Below are 19,563 nucleotides of genomic sequence, written 5' to 3'. Positions count from 1 at the left end.
AATAATCATTTCTCCTTCCCTCTTACCTTCCCACCTGACCTCATCTGCTGACCTGCTCCTCAACCTCAGATCTATCCTACTAAAACATAAAAAGCCGGCCACTCACCTTCTCTCACCTCCTCTCCCTCTCTCTGCTTCTCCTTACTGTTGGTGACATATCTCCCAATCCCGGACCCTCACAGCTGCCGCTTCCCACTTATTCCCTATCCTATCGCTCCAAACCAAAAATTAACTACTGCAACCTCTGCTACCTAAAACCCGTCCCCGCGACGCCCAACCACCTGCTCCCTTTCTCTGGAGCACTCTGGAACTCTGCTTTCTCATCAATAAGCTCCATGCAATTCAAGGCTTCTTTACCTCCAGCAATTTCTCCTTCCTGGGCCTCACCGAAACATGGCTGACACCCTCTGACACTGCCTCCCCTGCTGCACTGTGCACTTCACCCACACTTCTCTCCCTGGCAACAGACATGGTGGAGGAGTGGTTCTTCTCCTTTCTAACCACTGCACCTTTAACCCAATCCCACTTCTACCCTCCCTTATTCTCGCTTCTTTTGAAGTCCACCCTGTCCACATCTATTCTCCCTCCAACCTCCAAGTTGCCGTCATAAACCTACTTCCGGACCCGGTCACTGTATATATTGACCAATTCTCCACCTGGCTTCTTCACTTTCTTGCTGCTGACATTCCCACCATCATCATGGGCGACTTCAACATCCCCATTGACACCCACCAGTCAGCAGCCTCCAAACTCCTGTCACTTACTTCATCTTTTGGACTTACTCAGTGGTCCTTGTCAGCCACCCACATTAGACCCTATCTTCACCCGTCTCTGCTTCCTATCTAACTTCACAACCTCCCACTCTCCCCCATCTGACCACCATCTACTCACGTTCTTATCCCTGTCCTCCTCATCTGTCACCCATGTCCAGCAACTAGCACACCCCCGCAGAAATCTTGCACATGTAGACACTCACATACTCTCTGACTCTACCACTTGCATCCATATCTTCACTCCATGACACAGACAGCGCCACTGCTTTCTACAATGCCACTCTCACATCAGCTATTGATGCGATCTGCCATGCACAAGAGGGGCGACCGCGACGAATCAATAGACAACCCTGGCACAATAACCTCACTAAAAAGCTTTGGCAAATGTCCAGGGTTGCGGAGCGGCATTGGAAGAAAACACATTCGCAAAATGAGTTCACTGCATTCTAACAAGCAACACTCGTATTCAAATCAGCCCTCACCTCCGTTAAACAGGCCTACTTCACAACCCTCATATCTTCCCTATCCTACAACCCCAAACAGCTATTCAACACTTTTAACTCCCTCCTCTGCCCTCCGCTGCCCCCTCCGACCTCCGTCATCTCTGCTGAGGACTTTGCCACACACGTCAAAAATAAGATCGACCAAACAAGGCAAATCTTTAATGTTCAACCACCCCAACCCCTACGTATACCAAACCAATACCCCTCCCCTATAACCTCCCTCTCCAACATCACTGAAGTAGAGCTTACTCGCCTCCTCTCCAAATCACATCTCACCACTTGTGCACTTCACCCCATCCCATCCCACCTCCTCCTCAACCTCACTACCCCACCTATCCAGACCCTAACCCATCTCTAACTTCTGGTACCTTCCTTTCTGCTTTCAAACATGCCACAATCACGCCTATCCTCAAAAAGCCATCCCTCGACCTGACCGCTATGTCAAGCTATCGCCCCATATCGCTGTTCCCATTTGCCTCCAAAGTCCTTGAGCAACATGTTCACGTTAAACTTTCTTCCCATCTAACATGCTCTTCGACAACCTACAATCTGGTTTTCATCCCCATCATTCCACTGAAACTGCCCTTACCAAAATTACTAATGACCTACTTACAACCAAAGCTAACAGACAATTTTTTGTACTCCTTCTTCTTGACCTGTCCTCTGCCTTTGACACAGTTGACCACTGCCTCCTACTACTTTGGTGGCAAAGAACTTGCCCTATCCTGGATCTTCTCATACCTTTCCAACCGCATAATTAGCGTCTCCCACTCCCACACTACCTCCTCATCCCGCTCTGTCCTAGGACCCCTACTCTTCATCTATATTCTTGGCCTGGGACAACTCATAAATTCACATGGATTCCAGTATCACCTATACGCTGATGACACTCAGATCTACCTCTCTGCTGTACAGAGTCCCAGAGTATCTATCAGCCATATCCTCCTTCTCCTCTTGCTTCCTCAAACTCAGTGTGGACAAAACTGAACTCATCATCTTTCCTCCATCTCACATATCTTCCCCATCTGATCTACATGTGCATCTCACTAAATTAGATCATCAAAAAGTTAATTTATTTCAGTTCTTCAATACAAAAAGTGAAACTCATATTATATAGAGTCATTACAAACAGAGTGATCTATTTCAAGTGTTTATTTCTGTTAATGTTGATGATTATGGCTTACAGCCAATGAAAACACAAAAGTCATTATCTCAGTAAATTAGAATACTTTATAACAACAGCTTGAAAAATGTTTTTAAAATCCGAAATGTTGTCCTACTGAAATGTATGATCAGTAAATGCACTCAATACTTGGTCGGGGCTCCTTTTGCATCAATTACTGCATCAATGCGGCAATGTGGCATGGAGGCGATCAGCCTGTGGCACTGCTGAGGTGTTATGGAAGCCCAGGTTGCTTTGATAGCAGCCTTCAGCTCGTCTGCATTGTTGGGTCTGGTGTCTCTCATCTTCCTCTTGACAATGCCCCATAGATTTTCTATGAGGTTAAGGTCAGGCGAGTTTGCTGCCAATCAAGCACAGTGATACTGTTGTGTGTAAACCAGGTATTGGTACTTTTGGCAGTGTGGACAGGTGCCAAGTCCTGCTGGAGAATGACATTTCCATCTCCAAAAAGCTTGTCAGCAGAGGGAAGCATGAAGTGCACTAAAATGTCCTGGTAGACGGCTGCGCTGACTTTGGTCTTGATAAAACACAGTGGACCTACACCAGCAGATGACATGGCTCCCCAAACCATCACTGATTGTGGAAACTTCACACTAGACCTCCAGCAGCTTGGATTGTGTCCTCTCCACTCTTCCTCCAGACTCTGGGACATTGATTTCCAAATGAAAATTGGAACTCTGGGATCTTGTGGCATGTGTCAATGACTGCCTTCTAGACATCTGTCAAGTTAGCAGTCTTCCCCGTGATTGTGGAGCCTACTGAAACAGACTAAGGGAACTTTTTAAACGCTTAGGAAGCCTTTGCTGGTGTTTTTTGTTAATTATTTTAATTTACTGAGATAATGACTTTTGTGTTTTCATTGGCTGTAAGCCATAATCATCAACATTAACGGAAATAAACACTTGAAATACATCACTCTGTTTGTAATGACTCTATATAATATGAGTTTCACTTTTTGTATTGAAGAACTGAAATAAATTAACTTTTTGATGATATTCTAATTTAGTGAGATGCACCTGGATCTATCACAATAAACAACATCACGCTTTCCCTTGTACCGGACATCCGCTGGCTCGGTGTAACCCTTGACTCTGCTCTGTCCTTCAAACCGCACATCCAAGCTCTCGCCACCTCCTGTCGCCTGCAGCTCAAAAATATTTCCAGAATCCGTACTTTCTTCAACCCTTAATCTACTAACATTCTCGTGCATGCCCTCATCATCTCCCACCTGGACTACTGCAACATCCTCCTCTGTGGCCTACCTGCTAACACTCTCGCACCTCTCCAGTCCATTCTTAGCTCTGCCGCCCGACTAATTCATCTCTCTCCTCGTTACTCCTCTGCAAATCCCTTCACTGGCTCCCATTTCCCCAGCGTATCCAATTCAAACTACTAACACTGACCTACAAAGCACAGATTCATCTCAGCTAAAAGTCTAGACCCTTAGATCAGGAATAGGACAGACATTTATAGGACATTTCAGAACTTTCCCAAATTCTTATCAAAAAATATTCCCCGCAAACTGCATTGAATTACTGTACCCAATGTATTATATATTTTAGGAGTCAGAGTCGGTCCATTTTATACCGATTCCACGACTCCGTCTCTACAGCCCTCTAACTAATCTCCCGATATTTTCCCTCACGTAATCTCTGGTCCTCCCAAGACCTCCTTCTCTCCTCCACACTTATTCGTTCCTCACCCCATCGCCTACAAGACTTCTCCTAAATATCCCCCATCCTCTGGAATTCTGTGCCTCAACACCTCCGATTATCTGTCACACTCAGATCCTTCAGACAGAACCTGAAAACCCATCTCTTCAAGAAAGCTTACAGCCTGCAATGACCACGTTGCCACATCACCAACACCAGAGCTGCTGCAACCCCCCAACACCGGAGTTCTGCAACCCCACAACCTGCTGTCTCATTCCCCACCATCCTGTAGAATGTAAGCCCGCAAGGCCAGGGTCCTCTTCCCTCTGTACCAGTCTATCATTGTTAGTTCATTTACTGTAAGTGATATCTGTATTTTGTATGTAACCCCTTCTTATGTACAGCACCATGGAATCAATGGCGCTATATGAAAAATAATAATAAAGTGCAGGGACTGAGCCTGAGGGTCCTCAATTTCTGCCAAAGGGGGGAAAAGAAATCGGCGCTAGAGACGGTAAAACCTCTACCCCCCAGGACTAGCTCAGACGTACACCGCACGCCCTTGATCTCTATGGAAGCCCCCGAGAGTGTACAGATCTGGATACCACCGCTCGGATCCAGGCATAGGGTGGCGCCATGTCGTCGGTGTGCGGCTCCTGATTGATTACTGCTGTCTATCGTATGGCAGCGATCAGAAAATTTAAGGACTTTGGGCTTATTGCAGACCCAGGTCGCCCCCCACGCTCCACGTATCCCCCACGCTCCACGATTCCCCCCCACGCTCCATGTATCCCCCCCCATTCTCCCCCGCCTCTCACCAATCACGATCCTCAGATGCTTCAGCCGGGTCAGCACATCCTTCTTGGGGTCCAGCACTTTTTGGGTTGATTTCTTCACATCCCCGTGAGTTTTTTTAGAGAACATCCCGGATGAGAGGAGGAGGAGGACCCCCCGGCTCACCCCCGGGTGTCTCCCCTCCAGGTAACGGTATAGACGGGCTTCCCGAGGAGAGGACGCGGACTGCCCCGGTCCCAGGGAGAGGATGGGAGGGGTGCGGGTGTCCCCGCTCTGACAGCAGCAGGTTACACAGATACATCCAACATGGCCGCCCCCGTCTGACTCCAGCATAACAAAGCAATCGAGCGCCGAGCAATGCACCGCCCGCTGCTGCCACCTAGTGTCCAAAATGTATTTATACCAGGTGAATTCCTGGTGGAGTCCGCACGGTCTGTACAGGTCACAGATCTGCCATACACCTGACAATCCAGGGCTCCGGAGCTCATCATGGCTCACACAGCTTCATATCAGGGGATCCTGTGACAATATAACGCAGGCCTCATTCAGACAAGTGTCTGTGTGCGAAACAGACTGATGCAAGTCATTTTAGAGTTTACTTTGACACCAAACATTAAGTTTATTATATTTTATTTTCAGAGAATATAACTGCAGGATGTACAGGGGCCAGACTGCACAGGACGGGGGTAAAGTTATTTTCTCTGATAAAGCCCCCTTTAAATTGTTTGGGACATCTGGAAGAACAGGCTCGGACTGGCCCAAAGGAAAACAGGGGAATCCTCCGGTGGGCCACCACCCTCTTATATGAGCAGTACTTGGCACAATACACTTGAATCACTTGTACAGACAACGGCAGCATCTTATTCATTTAACAATCTACCCAGTTCATTGTTATATAAATTTGTGATTGAGGATAATGTCACATTTGCCTGTAGCTGAAATGTGGGGCCCTGGAGTTGGTTACTGGTGGGCCCCTGGTACCCCAGTCCGACATTGTGGAAGAATGATTGTCCAGAGAATAAAAGCTGAGCGCCACCATGAGTCCTGTGTCATCCAACAGTAAAGCATCCTGTGATCATTCATTTGTGGGGGCTTTTCTTCCATACAGGGGGCTCATCAAAATTTTGCCCAAGAATGAATAAAGAATGGGATCTATTCGTCCTCCAAGACCAACTTCTCCCAACCATCCAGGAGCAATTTGGTGATGATCCCGTGTTGTCCTATCTGCATACTCATATCCCTGCACGGTCACACACAGCCATTACACAGTACACAGCAGGGGAACATTTATAAGATTATCTCAGCACAGGAACATTTTATTTAAACACATTAAATTGTGGAAATTATTATTATTCCAAGAGCTATTGATTGAAATGTACTACTGTTCGTGGGAAAACCCCTTTAAATATGATAAAAAAACGCATCTAATCTGCACAAAATTGTATCATATTAATAATAATTTTTATTTTTATAGCGCCAACATATTCCGCAGCACTTTACAATTTTAGGGGGGACTTATACAAACAATACAGAAAAAGCATTTCTCAAACCAAAAGGAGTGAGGGCTCTGCTCGCAAGCTTACAGTCTATTTTTATTATTATTATTTATTATTATAGCGCCATTTATTCCATGGCTCTTTACATGTGAAAAAGGGGTGTAATACAAGAACAATTACAATAATCTTGAACACAATGTGACAGCAACTGGTACAGGAGGAGCGGGGACCCTGCCCGCGAGGGCTCACAGTCTACAAGGGATGGGTGAGGATACAGTAGGTGAGGGTAGAGCTGGTCGTGCAGCGGTATGGTGGAGCGGTGGTTACTGCAGGCTGTAGGCTTGTCGGAAGAGGTAGGTCTTCAGGTTCCTTTTGAAGGTTTCCACAGTAGGCGAGAGTCTGATGTGTTGGGGTAGAGAGTTCCAGAGTAGGAGGGAAGCACGGGAGAAATCTTGTATGAGATTGTGGGAGGAAGAGATAAGAGGAGAGTAGAGAAGGAGATCTTGTGAGGATCAGAGGTTGCGTGCAGGTAAGTACCGGGAGACTAGGTAGCATATCTATGGGGGAGACAGGTTGTGAATGGCTTTGTATGCCATGGTTAGGGTTTTGAACTGGAGTCTCTGAGCAATGGGGAGCCAGTGAAGAGATTGACAGAGAGGAGAGGCCAGGGAATAGCGGGGGGACAGGTTGATTAGTCGAGCAGCAGAGTTTAGGATAGATTGGAGGGGTGCGAGAGTGTTAGAGGGGAGGCCACAGAGCAGGAGGTTGCAGTAGTCAAGGCGGGAGATGATGAGGGCGTGCACTAGTGTTTTTGCAGATTCATGGCTGAGGAATGTGCGGATCCGGGAGATATTTTTGAGTTGGAGTCGGCAGGAAGTGGAAAGGGCTTGGATATGTGGTTTGAAGGAGAGTTCAGAGTCCAGGGTTACCCCAAAGCAGCGAGCTTGAGGGACTGGGGAGAGTGGGCAGCCATTGACGTTGATAGATAGGTCAGTTGGGGGGGTTGAATGAGATGGCGGAAAGATGATGAATTCTGTTTTGTCCATGTTAAGTTTTAGAAATCTGGCAGAGAAGAAGGATGAAATAGCAGACAGACATTGTGGGATTTTGGTTAGTAGGGAGGAGATATCGGGTCCGGAGAGGTAGATCTGTGTGTCATCAGCATAGAGGTGATACTGAAAGCCGTGAGACACTATGAGCTGTCCCAGGCCGAAGGTGTAGATGGAGAAGAGCAGGGGTCCTAGAACTGAACCTTGGGGGACACCGACAGATAGGGGGTGAGATGAGGAGGTGGTCTGTGAGTGGGAGACACTAAATGTCCGGTCTGTTAGGTATGAGGAGATCCAGGATAGGGCCAAGTCTGTGATGCCGAGAGATGAGAGAGTCTGCAGTAAGAGGGAATGGTCCACTGTGTCAAAGGCAGATGACAGGTCCAGAAGGAGGAGGATGGAGTAGTGTCGCTTAGATTTGGCGGTTAGTAGGTCATTGGTGACTTTAGTCAGTGCAGTTTCAGTAGAATGGTGCGGTCGGAAACCAGATTGTAGACGGTCAAAGAGGGAGCAGGAGGAGAGGTGGGAGGACAGCTCAGAATGGACGTGTTGTTCCAGTAGTTTTGAGGCATAGGGGAGAAGTGATATGGGGCGATAGCTAGACACAGAGGATGGGTCAAGGGAGGGCTTTTTGCGGATGGGTGTGATTGAGGCACGTTTGAAGCATGAGGGGAAGACACCAGTTGTTAGTGACAGGTTGAAGAGGTGGGCTAGGGCTGGGATGAAGATAGTGGTAAGGTTTGGGATGAGGTGGGACGGGATTGGGTCAAGTTTACAGGTGGTGAGGTGTGATTTGAAGAGTAAGGAGGAAAGTTGATCTTCAGAAATGGTGGAGAAGGTGGTTTTGGAGGAAGAAGGTTGAGTAGGTGTGGGGAGGGGCTGTGGGGGCTTTAGGCAAAAGCTTTGCCTGATGGTGTCAATCTTCTGCTTGAAGAATGAGGCAAAGTCTTCGGCTGAAATAAGAGGAGAGGAAGGAGGCACTGGGGGACGCAGGAGAGAATTGAAGGTGTTGAATAGTTGTTTGGGGTTGTGAGACAGGGAGGATATGAGAGATGAGAAGTAGGTTTGTTTTGCTGCAGTGAGTGTGGACTTGAAGGTAGTGAGGGACTGTTTGAATGTGATGAAGTGCTCATGGGAGTGGGACCTTTTCCATTTACGCTCAGCAACCCTGGTCTATGAGGAAAATCAGTATCAGTAAAGTTTTATAAAAACTAAAGTCACCAAGTTTTTATAAGACCTGGCCCACAAAAAAGAGACAAATATCCCAGCTGGAAAAAAACAACAGCACATTAATAAAATAAAAAACACAACTTAAATTTGTAGCATCAAAAACACAGGCAGCAGTAATGTCATGTGACCGCAGCAGCCAATCACTGAGTTCATCACAAGCAGCTGGGTGCAGTGATTGATTGGCTGCAGCGGTCAACCAGTGCTGGAGCACAAAACCCAAGCATCTTGCATTTGGATTTTGATGCAGATTTTAAGTCTTGCATTACAACATACAGTGACTTTTCGGCTATGCATCCTCCAACAAACAGCACTAGCAAAGTGCCAGCCGTGCCGCTCCTGAGACCACCCCTTTAAGAAAGCCCCCTACTTATGCCGATACGGGCACATAACTACATTCAAAAGACATCAGCATTTGATTGCTTTAATCTGCCGCCCCGTCTGTTTATAAGCCGCCCGGCAGCCACGCTGTTTCGCTTTGCCTTCCGGAACTTGTAGTTCTATTGTTCAGAAATTTCTGGAAGTCACAACCGGAGCTGAGAGTGAATAGAACTACAAATCCCAGAGTGCAGTGCAAACTCCAAGGCCGGCCGTGCGTTCTCAACCAAACCGAAGGCTGTACAGTGAAGAAAGAAAAGCAGCAGCGAATCAGAAAGAGGAGGGCGAGTCAGCAGCCAATCAGTGTTCAAAAAAAATGTGTAATGTGGGAGGTGTCAGAAAAATAGCAAGGTAGGGTGCGCCCTGGGTGGTCCTTGGAGGGAGGCAAAGCTGAGGCGCTGGTGGGGGTGGAAATGCCGGTCCATTCACGGGAGAAGAAGGAAAGTAACCACAATGACATGGAAGTGGACTACCCGGAGAATGAGGGCAGCAGCTCGGAGGACGAGGACACGGACAGCTCCAGCGGCAGCGAGGAGGGCGACAGCTCGGGTAATGTGCGCGCCGGTGTGTGCAGCCTGGAGTCCTGTGCGCGGGACTGATCAGCGCTCAGTGATATCTGCGACCAGTGATGGCGGCACCGCCTATCCCGCGCTGTGGTGTTCTGTTATATTAGCCTGTGTGTCACAGATTGTACCTGGTGTCGGCAGCCAAGGTGACGGCAGAGGTGGCAGGTGACAGCAGCCCAGGTGACTGCAGAGGTGGCAGGTGACAGCAGCCCAGGTGACTGCAGAGGTGGCAGGTGACAGCAGCCCAGGTGAGGACAGAGGTGGCAGGTGACTGCAGAGGTGGCAGGTGACAGCAGCCCAGGTGACTGCAGAGGTGGCAGGTGACAGCGGCCCAGGTGAGGGCAGAGGTGGCAGGTGAGGGCAGAGGTGGCAGGTGACAGCGGCCCAGGTGAGGGCAGAGGTGGCAGGTGACAGCGGCCCAGGTGACTGCAGAGGTGGCAGGTGACAGCAGCCCAGGTGACTGCAGAGGTGGCAGGTGACAGCAGCCCAGGTGACTGCAGAGGTGGCAGGTGACAGCAGCCCAGGTGACTGCAGAGGTGGCAGGTGACAGCAGCCCAGGTGACTGCAGAGGTGGCAGGTGACTGCAGAGGTGGCAGGTGACAGCAGCCCGGGTGAGGGCAGAGGTGGCAGGTGACAGAGTAGCACGGGTGTCAGAGATAGCTGGTGTTATCAATGGCAGGTTACAGCAGCAGAGGTGACCTAGCACAGGTGTCAGAGGTGGCAGGTTACAGCAGCAAAGGGGCAGCATCAGAGGTGGCATGTCACTGTTGCCAAGGTGTCAGAGATGACAGGTGACAGCAGCACAGATGACAGGTGGCAGTCACACTGCCGTAGAACCAGTGCAGATCTCGCTGCCTCTGACATGACGGCGGGGGGTATAAGTGTATGCGGAGCCAGCAGTGACCACAGTGTGCACCGATCAGCTGTAACGTTCAGTCCTGGTCACACAGCCTTAGGCTATGTGCCCACGTTGCATTTATGAAGCAGAAAATTTCTGCTGCATAAATGCAAGTCCTCTCCCGGAAAAACGCATGCGGAATTCCGCACGCGTTTATCGCGCATTTTTCGCGCGTTTATCACGCGTTTTCCACATGCGGAATTGCCTCGCGTTTTTTATGCATTGGACAAAGGCAATTCCGCTTGCGGAAACGCAAAATTAAATGACATGCTGCGGATTTTTGAACGCAGCATAAACGCTGCAGAAAAATCCGCAGCATGTGCATAGAACTTGCGGAATCCCATTGGGGACCATGGGGTGCGGATATACATGCGTTTTTCAAGCGTTTACGCTGCGGAAATTCCGCAGCATATACGCTTGAAAAATGCTACGTGGGCACACAGCCTTACAGTCTGGGTTCAGTGACTCCTCAAGTTCCTAAATAGGTAAAATGTCACCGTGTTTGTGAAAACAGACAACTAATTTACTTATTAAAAATCTTCTTTCTCAAGGAGGGACTTTAATTTTGTTTACTGCTCAAAACGTAAGTTACCGGCCACCTCTGCAGTGTATCAGCAGTGGCCAGTGTCCCAGGCAGGGAGCACGCGCTTGTGACGCTGGCTGGATCCCGCACTCTGCAGTGCCGCTGCACTGGTAAAGCTGCCTCATACAGCCGCGGTGGCGAGCGCACCGTTTGGACTGGCGGTGCAATGATTCTCCTGGGCCAAGCTGTCAATCTATTTAGATAGCTTCGCCCCTCACCCTACACCTCCCCAACTCCCTTGTCCCTAAATTAGCAAGCAGGAAACCTGGGTGCAGGGTAACGGGGCACCCCTGAAAGCTAACATGAGACCATCCATCTGAAACCACCTCCCTGGTCCATGTGATGGGCACTGTCGGGAGTGCATGGGGGTCAACACGGGAAGTCTGCTGTCATGTCCCCCCCATATACAGCGAGCAGTGATGCACTTCTTGTCCAGATGTCTTTTTCTCACAGTAAATCTGTCAGTATTAACCCTTCGTGGCTGCTTTAATTGGGCAGGGGAGGATTCACATGAGTTGCTCTCAAGATGTCTTTTCATGATGTGTTTTTCTCTTGAGTAACATGTTAGGCTGTGTTCACATCTGCAATGGCAAGTCGTAGATTCCTTCACTTACAGTAGAAGAAAATTTGCATGCTGGAAAGGCAATTAATTTTAGTTTTTTTTTACCTTCTAACACCTCAAGTACAACTCGATAAAACCCATCAGAATTTGGGGTCCGTCTTGTGACAGATCCGGCGCAGCCTTTAGACTAACAGAAGCCACAGTGCTGATGTGTGCAGAGCCAAATATTATGGTTTTTGTAGGTTTATCCTGGCAACATATAGAATAAAAACCACGGATTTTATTTTTTTATCTTTACATAATGCAGAAAAATAAACTTTTCTTTCGGTGTTCTTGCAGAAATGGATGATGAGGACTGTGAGCGGCGGCGGATGGAGTGCCTCGACGAAATGTCAAACCTTGAAAAGCAGTTTACAGATCTAAAAGATCAGTAAGTGTCTTAAGAGTCGTGCAGGATCACACGAGGCCGTCCTCAATGTCCGATGCATCAACTTCTGAATTCTGCTTTGCCAAAATAGTGCAGCGTGGTTTACTAAAGGGGTTTTCCACTTTCTGCAAAGCGATTCCCGAAAGCTTGCAGGCACGTAAAATAACAGATGGTACTCGCACTGCACTGCTGCTCCGGTCTCTGTGTTTTGGCTACAATGGTGATGTCACGTCAGTAACATGGATCACCGCTAAGGCAATCACTGGGGTCAGTGACTCATGCCATCTACAGTAGAGACCGGAGCAGCCGTGGAGTGCTGGAGCCGGAGGAGAGCGATTACTACTTGACATTATTTTTTTAAATCAAATGTTTTTTTATTGTTAAAACTTTTTTTGTAACACAACAGCGAAACAAATAAAACAACCCAACCAAAGAAGGGACCCAGTCCCTATTTTATCCCTCCCCCCACAACACATCGCCCTTTCAAACAAAACATTTTGAGTTAAATGTTCCACAGTTCTGTCCACAGCAAATTAACAATCTTACAGTATGAATAGTTACAATTGTATTAAGGGGTATCTAACTCTTGCTTTGGAGCAGTTGTATACATGTCTAAAGCAGTCCAATGTAGGATTTTGCACCTGTCAAGTAATCTATACATCAATTATAGCAGACCAAGTCAAAATCTATGCAGTGCTCTGGATGCTAGGCCGGAGCCGTCAATCCATGGAGCCCATATTTTTTCAAATTTGGAGATGGCCTTCCTTTTCAGATATATATTTTTTTCCAGATTTAATAACCAATTAATCTTATTTATAAATTCTGTCACCGTGGGCGCCTGCTCTGATAACCAATGTTGGGCTATTAGTTTCCTGGCCATGTATAACATGCGTGCCACCGCTATTTTGCCATGTTCGTCAGTGCTCAGATCTTCTATATATCCCAGTATACATACTCAGTCGATTCAGATCCCTCACCATTAGTATGTTCTATCAATGATCGCTATTACATCCCTCCAGAAGTTTTCCAGAGCAGGGCAGGTCCACATCATATGAAGCATGTTAGCCGGGGATGTTTTACATCTAGCACATAGGGGGTCTGGTCGAAGCCCTATATCGTGGAGAAATTGGGGTGTTCTATATGACTGGTGCAGCACCTGTAAGTGGGAGAATCTATGGGACTCACTCAGATAACTGGGGAACTCGTTCCAGTATTTCAGACCACAGCCCCTCTTCAATAGGGCCTATCATGCCCTCCCATTTTTCTTTTGATCTTATGGGGTGTTTTGCTAATACCAGGTCCAGCAGACCCCTATAAAGCAATGAGATTAGCCCCCCAGAATTATGTGAGCTAGCCATTCTCTGTATTATAGCATTTTGAGGAACTCCATTATTTAGGACAAGACCCTCTGCTTGATATGCATGTCGTAACTGAAGGTAATTATAAAATTCGGTGTTGGTCAGTCCATATTCATTTTGTATCTGTGAAAACTCCTTGAGTGAATCTGTCGCTAAAACATGAGTGAATCTTTCTAGTCCTTTTAGACTCCAATTTTTAAACCCTTCCAATTTATATAGGTCAGGGAGCCATGGCGTTTCCTACAGTGATGTAAATTGTGAGATCCCTTGTATCCCCTGTAATTTCCTCACTGCCCACCAAAGTTTGTGTATTAACAGCGTAGTTGGGGGTTCTACAAGAGGGTGTCTTAAATTTGTGAGCCTCCAATGCTTCATAGAGTCTGAGTGATTTAAAATGTGATTGGAGTAGAAGACGTTGAGCCCCCCCCTCCCCCTCCAGGGTCGTCCCACCCACGAATATGCTGGAGCTGAGCTGCCATATAACAAACCCACGGATTTGGTACAGCAAGGCCACCCATTGTTTTATCTCTTTGCAAAGTTTCCAGTTTAATTCTTGGAGCTTGTTTTCCCCAGATTAAGTCCCTGAACATGCTGTTTGCTTTAAGGAAATATCTCTGGGGAAGCCATATTGGAGAATTATGCAATACAGTTATATGAAAAAGTTTGGGCACCCCTATTAATCTTAAGCTTAATGTTTTATAAAAAATTGGTGTTTTTGCAACAGCTATTTGTTTGATATATGTAATAACTGTTGGACACAGTAATGTTTCTGCCTTGAAATGAGGTTTATTGTACTAACAGAAAATGTGCAATCTGCATTCAAACAAAATTTGACAGGTGCATAAGTATGGGCACCTCACCAGAAAAGTGACATTAATATTTAGTAGATCCTCATTTTGCAAAAATAACAGCCTCTAGTCGCTTCCTGTAGCTTTAATGAGTTCCTGGATCCTGGATGAAGGTATTTTTGACCATTCCTCTTTACAAAACAATTCCAGCTCAGTTAAGTTTGATGGTCGCCGAGCATGGACAGCCCTCTTCAAATGATCCCACAGATGTTCAATGATATTCAGGTCTGGGGACTGGGATGGCCATTCCAGAACATTGTAATTGTTCCTCTGCATGAATGCCTGAGTAGATTTGGAGCGGTGTTTTGGATCATTGTCTTGCTGAAAGATCCATCCCCTGCGTAACATCAACTTTATCACTGATTCTTGAATATTATTGTCAAGAATCTGCTGATACTGAGTGGAATCCATGCGTCCCTCAACTTTAACAAGATTCCCGGTGCCGGCATTGGCCACACAGCCCCAAAGCATGATGAAACCTCCACCAAATTTTACTGTGGGTAGCAAGTGTTTTTCTTGGAATGCTGTGTTTTTTTGCCGCCATGCATAACGTCTTTTTGTATGACCAAACAACTCAATCTTGGTTTCATCAGTCCACAGGACCTTCTTCCACAAAGAAATTGGGTTCTCCAAATGTGCTTTTGCATACCTCAGCCGACTCTGTTTGTGGCGTGCTTGCAGAAACGGCTTCTTTCGCATCACTCTCCCATACAGCTTCTCCTTGTGCAAAGTGCGTTGTATATTCGACCGATGCACAGTGACACCATCTGCAGCAAGTTGATGCTGCAGCTCTCTGGAGGTGGTCTGAGGATTGTCCTTGACTGATCTCACCATTCTTCTTCTCTGCCTTTCTGATGTTTTTCTTGGCCTGCCACTTCTGTACTTAACAAGAACTGTCCCTGTGTTCTTCCATTTCCTTACTATGTTCCTCACAGTGGAAACTGACAGGTTAAATCTCTGAGACAGCTTTTTGTATCCTTCCCCTGAACAACTATGTTGAATAATCTTTGTTTTCAGATCATTTGACAGTTGTTTTGAGGAGCCCATGATGCCACTCTTCAGAGGAGATTCAAACAGGAGAACAACTTGCAAGTGGCCACTTTAAGTAGCTTTTCTCATGATTGCATACACCGGGCTATGAAGTTCAAAGCTCAATGAGTTTACAAAACAAAAAAAAGTGCTTTAGTAAGTCAGTCAAAAGTAGGTATGCGTATTTAAAACAAGAAAATGATAAGGGTGCCCATACTTATGCACCTGTCAAATTTTGTTTGAATGCAGATTGCACATTTTCTGTTAGTACAATAAACCTCATTTCAAGGCAGAAACATTACTGTGTCCAACAGTTATTACATATATCAAACTGAAATAGCTGCTGCAAAAACACCAATTTTTATAAAACATAAAGCTTAAGATTAATAGGGGTGCCCAAACTTTTTCATATAACTGTACATATAGCAATTGTGGCATCCAGATCATCTTGACCAAGTTAGTGCGGCCCACCACTGACAGTGGCAATTTAGACCACATGTCCAGTTTACACTTGAATCTGGCCAGTATTGGGTTGAGGTTTAGTTTCTCATAGTCAGTTACTTTAGATGTTACATTAATACCCAAATATTTAAATTCATTGACCACTTGTAAGCCCGAGTCAGTATAGTGAGGTGCATTAATGTTCCTATTATCTATTGGAAGCAGCACTGACTTAGTCCAATTAATCACCAAACCCGAAAATTTTCCAAACTTCTCGATTGTCTCCGTAGCTACAGATAATGTTTTGGAGGCTTCCACTAAAAATAGTAGTGCATCGTCAGCATAAAGCGCAATTTTCTCCTCTATATTCCCTCTGCGAAATCCCATTATGCCAGGGTGCATCCTGATAGCCGCAGCTAGTGGTTCAATGGCCAGTGCGAACAGTAAAGGGGACAACGGGCAGCCCTGCCGGGTACCCCTCCCCAGTTCAAAGGCTGAAGTAAGACGCCCATTTACCCTTAATCGTGCCAATGGCCTCTCATATAGTAGCTTGATCCATGAAATAAATCCAGCGCCCATACCAAATTTCTCCAAAACTACCCATAGATATTCCCATTCAGCAGAGTCAAATGCTTTAGTGGTGTCTAGCAAGCAAATAACCCTGTCTCCTGCATTGTCCACTGGCAGCTGAAGATTAAGAAATTAGTCTACGGATATTAACGGCTGTAGACCTAGCTGGCATAAAGCCCGATTGATCACTACGTATAACATTAGATATTATGTTATTTAACCTGGAGGCCAGAACTTTTGCTATAATTTTAATGTCCGTAGGTAGCAGGGATATAGGCCTATAGGATTCGGGAAGCAATGGATCCTTACCCGGTTTGGGTATCACTACGATAACTGCTTCTCTCATTGAGAGGGGCAGAATGCCTTCCCTGGCTGCCTCCTGGAAGGTGCACAGCAATTGAGGTAGTAATATATCCCCAAATTTCTTGTATATTTCCATAGGGAACCCGTCCAACCCTGGTGATTTATTATTGGCCATTGAAGCTGTGGCCATTTGTAACGCCTCTAATTGCAGGGGACTATTTAAGTATTTTTTATCTGCTTCAGAGATAGCTGGAAGATCAATCCCCTCCAAATAAGTCAGGATTTGTTCTCTGCTAAACCTTGTTTTGGTTCTGTATAAGTCCTGATAAAATTCTCTGAAAGTATTTGATATTTGATCTGGCTGATTAACCATTGCACCTTCCTTATTTTTTATAGCGCCTATAAAGGATGTCCCTATTTGAGCCCTTGCAATCATAGCCAGTAAATGCCCTGCCTTTTCCCCTTCTTCATAAAAATGTGTTTGGGAGAATAGTCGCTTATTCTTGGCCTTCTCCCTAATGTGTGTGGAGTATGCCTCCTGCGCCTCTTTCCAGGTCATTAGGTCCTCCTCTGTACCTAATTGGACAAATTTATTTTCCGTGAGTCTAACCCTGTCTTGCAAGAATTCCCCAAATTGGTTAGTTTTAGTCTTGGATCTATTGATAGCTTGTATCAGGACTCCCCTCAGACAGGCCTTTATAGTGTCCCATAGTGAGTTCTGCATCACAGAGCCGTTATTTTCTATAAAATAGTTTTGAAGAGCTGATGTAATCAAATTTATGTCTATGATTTGCAACCAAAAGGGATTCACGGACCATCTAGGAAGGGTAGCTTCCAATCTGGGCAAAAGACATAGGCTCATCATCAGGGGTGAGTGGTCCGACAGTACTCTAGGTAAATATTCAAACCTTTCCACTAAAGGGAGGATGTGTTCTGTTCCCAGTACTAAATCTATGCGGGAGAGGGTGTTATGTGATTTAGAGTAGCAGGAGAATTGTTGTGTTTTGGGATATTTAAGACGCCATATATCAGTCAAGGATAACTCTGATAGGAGCTCACCAAACTTAGTTATGGGGGTAGCCTCTGTAGCTGTGTCTGATCTGAATCTATCCCAGTATGGGTGTACAATATTGTTAAAATCTCCCATGCATAGCACAGGGACCCCCGCTACTTTGTCTATGAGTGATGCAATTTCCTTCATAATATTATTATTATAGGGAGGGGGAATGTAGACTGCCACTAGTAATAATTCTTTGGTGAATATTCTACAATGAATCTGCCCTCCTCATCCATCTTAGCGGATATCAATTCAAAAGGGATAGATCTATGTACTAAAATACTGACACCCCTCGAGTAACTTGAAAAGGTAGAATGAAAACTATGGCTGATCCATGAACGCTTCAGGGCCGCTATATTACTTTTTTCTAGATGCGTTTCCTGCAGACATACCACTGCTGGTGAATTTCCCCGTATATATTCCATGACAGCCGTCCTCTTTAAGGGGTCTCCCAACCCTCTCACGTTCCAAGGAAGGAATTTTACTTGGTTAGCCATTAGGATATAACGCATAGGGGATGGACAGGATGCGTATGACAAGCGTTAACATAACTCCGGTTCCCAAATACAAGGCTATGCTAATACCCCCTTTTCCATACAAGATCACTGTAATCCATACCGGCGTCAAAACTGCGCAGCACAATCTATAACCATACAACTTACAAAAACATACAAACAGAAAAATACCGATCCATCCAGAAAAATCAGATGGATGGGGATACCAGTCCAACTCGCATCCGCACATGAAGCAAGCGAGCAACCTACTAAGAGAGAAAAATAAACGTTTCTTGGGAGCCTGCCATCTTAGGATAATAGACAGAATATCCATTTTCCACTGGGCCTTGGGTTACTTGGTAAGAATTATGACTCCAACAGTCAATCGGATATCTTCTGATGGCACATGACTTAGGTTATACGTCTTCATTCAGCGTTGTGGGTTCTGACGAAGTTGCTGTTCATTTAGATCAAGCCAGCGGAGTGCTTCCTTAGGATTTTCAAAAAAGGAGGTCGCTCCCAGGGCGGCCACTCTGAGTTTCGCCGGGTAAAGCATGGAATATGGTATTTGTAGCTGGCGTAGCCGGCGTTTCACATCCACAAATTGTGCCCTGCGTTTTAACACTTCAATGGAGTAGTCAGGGAAATAGGACACTTTTTGGCCATTGACAGAGATGTCCCCTTTATCACGAGCTGCCTTAAGGATGTTGTCACGGTCCTTATAGTGGAGCAGCTTCATTAAGACTGGCTGCGGCGGGGCTCCGGGTAACAGCCCAGTAGGAACTCTGTGCGCCCTTTCCACAGCAAATAGAGGGGTCAGGTGTTCTGCCCCAAACAGGGAGAGCAGCCATTTCTCAATATACTCAGTAGGGTTATTGCTCTTGGTTTTTTCAGGGATGCCAATTACCCTTATATTATTCCGCCTGAGTCTGTTCTCCAGATCTTCAGTTTTAGCTAGCAATGCCAGGATCTGTTGGTCATGTCTGCGATTGTCACTGATAATTTGGGGCTGTTTATCCTCCAAATCACCAATTCTCCTCTCAGCTTCTGTGGTGCGATCTGTTACTTTCTGCAGCCCCTGTCTCATATAGGAAAGTTCTTCCTTAATTTCACCCATTTGATTACTAAGTGAGGACAGGACAGATCCATGCTGTGTAACCACCATGAAAACATCCTTAATTGTAGGGTCTTCTGTCTGCTGGGTTGAGAGAGTGCTGAAGGGGTTAACCTCTGGCCAAGCATCTGAGGTGTCAGTGTTATCTGTATTGTCACATTCTCCTGAAAGAGCAGAGAAGCTATTAGCCATCCCCTTCATCTGTGTCTGCACTGTATTACTCAAGGGGGCTGCTCTGTTTGTCCTAGCATAACTGG

The 19,563-nt window shown here is 46.2% G+C and overlaps 2 protein-coding genes across 7 annotated transcripts in view; one reads left to right on the top strand and one right to left on the bottom strand.

Moving 5' to 3' along the window:
• The window catches only part of RALGAPA1 (Ral GTPase activating protein catalytic subunit alpha 1), a 243,755-nt gene extending 238,515 nt beyond the window's left edge, over positions 1–5,240 (bottom strand). For all 5 annotated transcript variants that reach the window (XM_073638956.1, XM_073638952.1, XM_073638954.1 and 2 more), the window contains exon 1: positions 4,930–5,240. In XM_073638956.1, the coding sequence (XP_073495057.1) occupies positions 4,930–5,239 (310 nt within the window). In that variant the 5' untranslated portion in view covers position 5,240. The remainder of the gene's footprint in view (positions 1–4,929) is intronic.
• A 4,140-nt stretch (positions 5,241–9,380) lies between these two features.
• The window catches only part of BRMS1L (BRMS1 like transcriptional repressor), a 44,916-nt gene continuing 34,733 nt past the window's right edge, over positions 9,381–19,563 (top strand). For both annotated transcript variants that reach the window (XM_073638951.1, XM_073638950.1), the window contains exons 1-2: positions 9,381–9,605; positions 12,005–12,095. In XM_073638951.1, coding sequence (XP_073495052.1) covers positions 9,470–9,605; positions 12,005–12,095 — 227 coding nt within the window. In that variant the 5' untranslated portion in view covers positions 9,381–9,469. The remainder of the gene's footprint in view (positions 9,606–12,004; positions 12,096–19,563) is intronic.

Source organism: Phyllobates terribilis, unplaced genomic scaffold, assembly GCF_046119375.1.
Source record: "Phyllobates terribilis strain yellow unplaced genomic scaffold, ASM4611937v1 Scaffold_7__3_contigs__length_470593459, whole genome shotgun sequence".
NCBI classification, from domain to species: Eukaryota; Metazoa; Chordata; class Amphibia; order Anura; family Dendrobatidae; genus Phyllobates; species Phyllobates terribilis.
This window is presented reverse-complemented; position numbering and strand designations above follow the sequence as displayed.